Source organism: Triticum dicoccoides, chromosome 4B, assembly GCF_002162155.2.
Source record: "Triticum dicoccoides isolate Atlit2015 ecotype Zavitan chromosome 4B, WEW_v2.0, whole genome shotgun sequence".
Taxonomy (NCBI): domain Eukaryota; kingdom Viridiplantae; phylum Streptophyta; class Magnoliopsida; order Poales; family Poaceae; genus Triticum; species Triticum dicoccoides.
Genome location: NC_041387.1, coordinates 140,288,028 through 140,295,574, shown reverse-complemented (window position 1 = coordinate 140,295,574; position 7,547 = coordinate 140,288,028). Strand labels below are relative to the sequence as shown.

At 42.9% G+C, this 7,547-nt stretch overlaps 1 protein-coding gene across 1 annotated transcript; it reads left to right on the top strand.

Annotated features, from left to right (window-relative positions):
* The first annotated feature begins 1,307 nt into the window (after positions 1 to 1,307).
* Positions 1,308 to 4,144, top strand: LOC119295488 (CBL-interacting protein kinase 15-like). Its single transcript, XM_037573922.1, has 2 exons — positions 1,308 to 1,464; positions 2,312 to 4,144. The coding sequence occupies exon 2, from the start codon at positions 2,622 to 2,624 to the stop codon at positions 3,954 to 3,956; it is 1,335 nt and encodes a 444-aa protein (XP_037429819.1). The 5' UTR covers positions 1,308 to 1,464; positions 2,312 to 2,621; the 3' UTR covers positions 3,957 to 4,144.
* The last annotated feature ends 3,403 nt before the right edge of the window (positions 4,145 to 7,547 follow it).

The following is a 7,547-nucleotide window of genomic DNA, read 5'->3' as shown; positions in this document are numbered from 1 at the left end:
CCACATGAGGATCATACATAGGCGAGAATAACCACCGACCTTACTGGTGTAACAACATGAGGATCTAGAGAGAAAAGGACGACAATTAATGTTGGCCAACCTTTAAACAAGCAAATCATCGACCAACATTTTCATTTTTTACTCCTTCCATTCCTTTATGTAAGGTGTATTATTCTTGGCACAATGACCAATATACATAATTATAGACAATTTAGGATGAAATTACCCTTGTCCAATTCATTTATTAGCGGCAACTAAATCATTTGGGCTAGGAAAGAAACAAATACATGCAATTACCCTTGTCCAATTCATTTATTAGCGGCAAGTAAATCATTTGGGCTAGGAAAGAAACAAGTACATGCAATCGGGAGAGATATAGTTTCCTTTTTTTTTCTGTACAAGGAGAGATACATGCAATCAAGTGGGAGATACTTTCCTTTTTTTGGAGGGTCAATAACGGAATTACGAGGAATTAGAACAAATACACCTTATATTATGAAATTTTACCAAAAAACAAATACACCTAATATAAAGGAATGGAGGGAGTAATAGGGAAAGCTTGAGCACAGCGAAAATCTAAATTAGGCCGCCCCCTCCGATTCCATCTTGGTCCTTCGGCTTCAGTTCTGATCAATGAAGGTTAGTCAGTTTTGTCCTCGTCGGAGAGCGTCGAAGAGTTGTGTTCCCCGACTCCGTCTGACAAGACCTACATTGTTATACATGCCCTATATGATGTTTTCTTCCCCTAGCTAACGATTTGCTACGCTAATTGTGGTCATCAGCATCTTTACGTTTGCATCGACGATTTCCAGACCATTGTTTCCACAAGCTTCTACTCCCTCCGTTCCAAAATAGATGACCCAACTTTGTACTAAAGTTAATACAAAGTTGGATCATCTATTTGAGAACGGAGGGAGTAGGTTTAAACAAGTTTTCTTCACCGAGACAGAGACCTAGAAAACGGCAACGAGTTTTGCTCACGGGGCGCCGCCAATGGATGCAAGAGGAAGAAGGCTTCGGTACTCCAAAGATTTGAATGTACTTTTCAATTTCTATAAGGATGTTCTTATAAATACTCCGTGCTACCTAATATGACATCACGGGTCGTACGAGCACAATTCTCCTCTCTCCTAATCATGAAGACACAATGATACGATTTGTACCACTCTACCAGGAATATGCCCCTCTGCGATGCGGTGCCCAGGAAACGCACCGGGGGCATCTTGGTCAAATCCACCACAAACTAGTTTCTTCTCCTCCCTCCCCCTTCCCTCCGGCGGCTCCTCCCCTGCCCTGCTCTGCTCTGCTTTATATAAGAAGAGCGGCCTCCTCCTTCACAAGCAGTCAAGCACACACACCAAAACCAAAACTCCAGTACCTCACACAGAGGCACAGACACAGAGAGAGAACTGCCTCGAGGTCCCAGCTTGGATCCGGAGCCTCCCCTCTTGGCGGCGCCGGAAGGTACGCCCGCAAAATCCCCTCCCCGTTCCTTGATGTTTTTTGATTCCGTTCAGCCTCAATGCGAGCCGTCGATCCTTCTTGGCTAGTTTGTGCGTCTTCTTCATTTTTGCCAAGGGCGAATCATTGGGGAAGTAATTCTTTCCCGTCTATCAGAGTTTGGGTGTGTATGGGCCAAATTTATGGCCTTCTAAATATCGTCGAGGCTGCTTTCAGCCGAGTGCGGCGGTGCATTCATGCGGTTGGATTGGATCTGGGAATTTGCAAGTTGTTATGCTCTTAGTTTTAGCATTGGATGGAGGAATAGCGCAATTCTCTGCAAAATTAAACGTATTTGGCCTTTTTCTTCATGATGAATCTGTCGACCGTGTTATGTTTCTACAATGTCTATAGTTTGTTAGAAATACTCCTGCATACGATTTTTTTCCCCAAGAGGTAAAGATCTAGAAGACCAGCGAGTTGCTTCTGAACTCTGACTCTTCTGTATACCTATGTTTACATTCTCAACTGGATGCAGAAGTATGCAGCCTTGGTTCTAAAGTAAAATAAGTAGAATTACAGATACGTTTTCTGTTGTTTCTAGGTTTTTTTTTTTGACTAATTCTGGTGTTTGCCGTGTGCACAGAACAAATGTTTTGTTTCATATAAACCACCGACCGCCATGTCCCTGATCCTGTCAGATTGTTTCCTCTAAAGATTATGCAAGAATCAAATTTGTTTCACCATTCTTCTGTATGCCCCAGTTGTTAAACCAACCAATAAATGTTTTGTTATTTCTTCAGTAATCCATACAAGGGTATGTTTTGAATTTTCAATTGCAGAATCTGAATACTTCTTTTCTTATTTGCAGAGAACTCCAATACAGAATAAGCACTCAAAGCCTCGGGGAATGCTGAAAGATGTGCTTGCTTAGAAGAAATTTCACCTGCGCGATAAAGGAGATTGCCTCTTCTCCACAGGAGCTGAGTTGGTCAACTCTTTATGCGAGCAACCATCTTGTTTGCATCAGCTCTACACCATCTAGACTCCGTCGAGACAAAGACATGAGAGTGTTGTTCATTGTAGTGGATCAAGACTACCTTGGAGAGGATGGTTGAAGTGCCGCAGTCCATTTGAATTATAGCCACAATATAGGCTGTGGTTTTACGCAGCTTGAAGTCATGGCAAACAGAGGGAAGATTCTAATGGAGCGGTACGAGCTGGGAAGATTGTTGGGGAAAGGAACATTCGGCAAGGTGCACTATGCAAGGAGCCTAGAGTCGAACCAAAGCGTCGCCATAAAGATGCTGGACAAGGAGAAGGTGCTCAAGGTTGGGCTCTCGGAGCAAATCAGGCGTGAGGTCACAACCATGCGGCTGGTGGCACACAAGAACATTGTTCAGCTTCATGAGGTCATGGCGACACGAAACAAAATATACTTTGTCATGGAGTATGTGAAAGGCGGTGAGCTCTTTGACAAGGTTGCAAAGAGTGGCAAGCTCACAGAGGGTGCTGCACATAAGTATTTCCAGCAGCTCATCAGTGCAGTGGATTACTGCCACAGCCAAGGCGTGTATCACCGGGATCTCAAGCTGGAGAACCTGCTCCTGGATGAGAATGAGAACCTTAAGGTCTCAGATTTTGGACTGAGCGCACTTTCAGAGTCAAAGAGGCAAGATGGCTTGCTCCACACCACCTGCGGAACACCTGCATATGTAGCTCCGGAGGTCATCAGCAAGACAGGTTACGATGGTGCGAAATCAGATATCTGGTCTTGTGGTGTTATCCTTTTTGTTCTTGTTGCTGGTTATCTCCCTTTCCATGGTTCCAACTTGATGGACATGTACCGGAAGATTGAACAAGGAGATTTCAGGTGCCCCAGCTGGTTCTCACACAAACTCCAGAAGCTCTTGTGCAAGATCCTGGACCCCAATCCAAGCACCAGGGCATCTATCCAGAAGATAAAAGAGTCTACCTGGTTTCGGAAAGGTCCAAGGGGCACCCTTGCAGTGAAGGAGAGAACTCCCAGTGAGAATGTCACCACAAATGCTCCTCCTACAGCTGGTGTGAGGCCAAGGAAGAACACTCATGAAGATGTGCAGCCCCTGACGGTGACAAACTTAAATGCCTTTGAGATCATCTCCTTCTCCACGGGGTTTGACCTGTCCGGCCTATTCATCCAAGAGGACTGCAGAAAGGAGACAAGGTTCACTTCAGACAAGCCTGCTTCAGCCATCATCTCGAAGCTGGAATACGTTGCAAAGGCGCTGAATCTCAGGGTAAGGAAGAAGGACAATGGTGTGGTGAAGATGCAAGCAAGGAAGGAGGGAAGGAATGGTGCTGTTCAGTTAGACATGGAGATCTTCGAGATCACACCTTCCCACCACCTCATTGAGATGAAACAAACAAGTGGTGATCCGCTGGAGTACCGGGAGCTATTGGAGGACATCCGGCCAGCGCTGAAGGACATAGTCTGGGCCTGGCACGGAGATGACCACCAGCAGCAGCTAGAGTAGGTTTTGGAATCTTGAGTATTTAGTTTTGGTTCTGCGAATTCGTCCGGTTTTCAGCTGGAACGATCCTATTTTAAATGCTTGTGTTCTTTGTACAAAATATATTTTTTCCTACATGAGGTGAGGCATTCTGTTGAGGCATTGTTGAGAAGTTGAGATGCATAATAAAGGTTGTTCCTGTTTACTACTCCTGTCATAATGCTCATTTCGGGTGAAATTAAATGCTATGCCAAGCATTTACAGTAGAAAGCTCCCACTACACCTCCATAAAGACATTTCTCAAAACATACAACTTACTAGCTATGCCAGCACTTGAACTTTTTGTGATTTGCCATCTCTGGAAGAAAGCTACAACTGTTCCGTTTTTCTTTTCATGATGTGAGTTATAATTTGGGTAAGATAATCTTCAGAAAGGCCTCTGGAGAGATGGCTCTCCCTTCATCTAGTTTATTGTTTATTACTTATCGGGAGCTGAATATGTCCCAAGGAAATTTCTTGCCAGATTTTGGAAGAATTTTCATATTAACAGAGGTTGCTCAGCTGTCATACTCAATAACCAATGCACAGACTGTACGAAGGAAGTAGAAAATTGTTAGAGTACGTAATGGGCCTAATGGGCCCATTAGTGTTAGGGTTAATTAGAGATAAGGGTCGCTTGCTTAGAGGTCAAGTAAGCCTTGCTTGTGAGTCAAGTAAACCTCTCTATATAAAGAGAGGAGATGTATCAATCTAATCAAACAAGAATTAAGAAGGAAATCCCTTCCCTCTTGCCCGGCCGTGGGCAAAAAGGCCCCCGGCCAGCCCTCTCGCGCCCTTCTTCTAGCAGCGGCATAACAAAAATCAACAAGTGGTGCCTATTCAGTCTGATCCGATAAGTAGTAATAAAACTGGTAATAGATAGCCAACGATTTGCAGAGAGCTGCAGCTTCACCGAGAAAGCGAAATAATAGATTTTTATCCAAAGAGGGGTATCCTCTTATTGAACAATAGAAAGCAAAGTTATCGGTAAAGAAAATAAATATCAAGCGTATAAATTCACTTGCTGGCAGGTTCGATCTACAAAATATCTGAACTCCACTTGTGAGTAAATTAAAGAAATTGTCACTACCACAGGGGATAGGTCCAACATCCAAGTGTTTCTTTTTCACTTTCCTAATCGAACATCCAAAAATATCAACAGTAAAATTACTGATTCGATTGAGCTAACCAATCACAACTATGTCAAGTCGTTGAAGGATAAACTCTTTATGTCCTAGGTATCCAACATATATGCTTCTGCCCTTGATGCCTGATGCCCTGATCCATGATTGATGCCTGCTGCGATGCATTGCCGCAGATCCGAAAGAATATCTTGCTATGGATTGAAATTGTAATCTGACGACATGGATATTTACTTTATGAAAACCTTGCTCTTACAACTTGCTAATTTGAAGATTTACATCTTTGTATCGGTTTTGTTAGTTGGAACTTTGTGGGATATTTGGTAAATCGACGGCAGGTTAATTTACATTAATTGAAGTTTATTTCTGTATGAGTATGTTTGTACCTATCAAATACAATGCTTAGACTGATTTCATTTTTATGAGCAGATAGACAAGAAAAACATGATAGTTCATTTTCTATGGACATGATGTACGCGAATGCAGATAAAGAGTTTCGATGGCTGACACGTTATAACTTTACTTTTGCTTTAGTTGATGTTTTTTTTTTTGCTCTGCATCCGAAGATGTATAATCTGGCGTGATGCCTGATGAGGATTATTCAGCAACGTGAAGATAGTGAGATATCTTATGGTGACGACAGGTTGGTTTGGAACATCTCTACCAGTAAGGATTTTTCAGTACATTCATTGTCTTGGAAGATACTGAGAAATCTCATGATGGTGTCAGGTTTCGGCGAAGTTCTAGATGGAAGTTTAGGTGTTGTCATCTCACGAAAGATTATCTTTTAAGAAAGAAGTGTTCTCTTTGTCGCAACCCCGAGAGAATTAAGCATCAATGTTTTAGATGCCCAGTTGATGCTGATTAACTGTGCTTGATGCCACATTGGTTCCCCTGTCCCTGAAACATATGCTTGATCAAATTTTTAAGGAACAGGTGAATCAAGAACAAAGCGGAAACAAGGCGCTGCTACTCGTCCGCCGTGAGTGATCAAGGCCTGTCTCTGAAGGAAGAATGAAGTTCAGAGACAGGGAAGGATAGGGCACAGAGGATGTAATCCAACATGTCAAAGATAGACTTCAAAGTAATATCAAAGCTCAGCTCATAAGCGTTGGAACGAGTAGCACTACAGGTACAGAGCATGCAACATGGTGGTACAAAATAGTACGGAATAAGTTTTTCTTTTGGAATTATAGAAAATAGTAACCGATAGGTAACAAAATACAGAAATGGTGGGTAACAAAATACAGAAATGATAGGTAACACAATACAGAAAATCCCTACATTTCTGTAAGAGGCTGTTGTCAAGGCTTGAACCCGTGGCCTTATGGTCACAAGGCAGCAGCTTTACCACTGCACCAAGGCTCCCCTTCGCAAAAAATACAAAAAAAAACTATGAATATCCACACAAAAAAACTACGGAAAGACTATCCTTTTATTAAACCGCTGAAAGCAGAGTTAGCGATTAACCCGAGCACTTGCAGACAAGTTTGATCCGGAGTATCTAAACTCCACTTGTCAGAGTTTTTTAAAGAAATCGTCCCTATCACTAGGGAGGATAGATCCAACACCCAACCCCTTCACTTTCCTAACAAGCCGTCCAAACAATTTCAGAGGTTAAATAACAATAATGGTTCAGCAAACAAATCACAGCAATGCCGAGTTGTTAGTAAAAGATACTATATAAACTCTTGATGTCCCAGGTTTCCAACATAGATGCTTTGTCCTTAATGCCAGCCTGATGCCATCAACCATATGATAGATAGATGCCAGATGCGACGAATCGCCGCAAACAAAAAGAAATTAAATGAATCAATTTTGTCATTTGACGACAGGTAGATGTGTACCTTTACGGCTAAGCTCGCCTTTTCTGGAAACATGATAACCGCGCAAGTGGTTGGTTGGTGCATAGACGGTTTTCCACTGTTGGTCCTTTTAGATTTACCTATTTTCCCCTTCTTTTATTCTCTCTCTCTCTCTCTCGAATGAAACAGTTTTTTGTCCGCTTTATAAATATAAAGCCACACTACCGAATGATACATAGTGCTAAGGAAACCCTCAAACATGCTGATAAAAGCACTACTACTCGTCTCCAACAAACCGCCTAGAATAAGCACAAGAGAGGCCAGACAATGCAAGACGCCATCAAGGCCACCGACAAGTGAACACATGACACCTAGAAGAAATAACTGGATTTCGTCGCACCACCCCACCAAACTGTTGTCGGAGAGGACCCTCCATCCTCTCGCTCCAGACCTAGGAACGTTGACCCTGCCGTCAAGCAGAAACGACCGAGAGAAGATTCCATCAAGAGTAAAAGATAGGTGCAAACATTAGTTGTCAGAACTGAGGCGTTGCTGGACGGAACTCTAAATCATCTCGAACATGCCGCAACGACCGAAAGACACATGCCCTCGCTACCGATGCCCTCAAG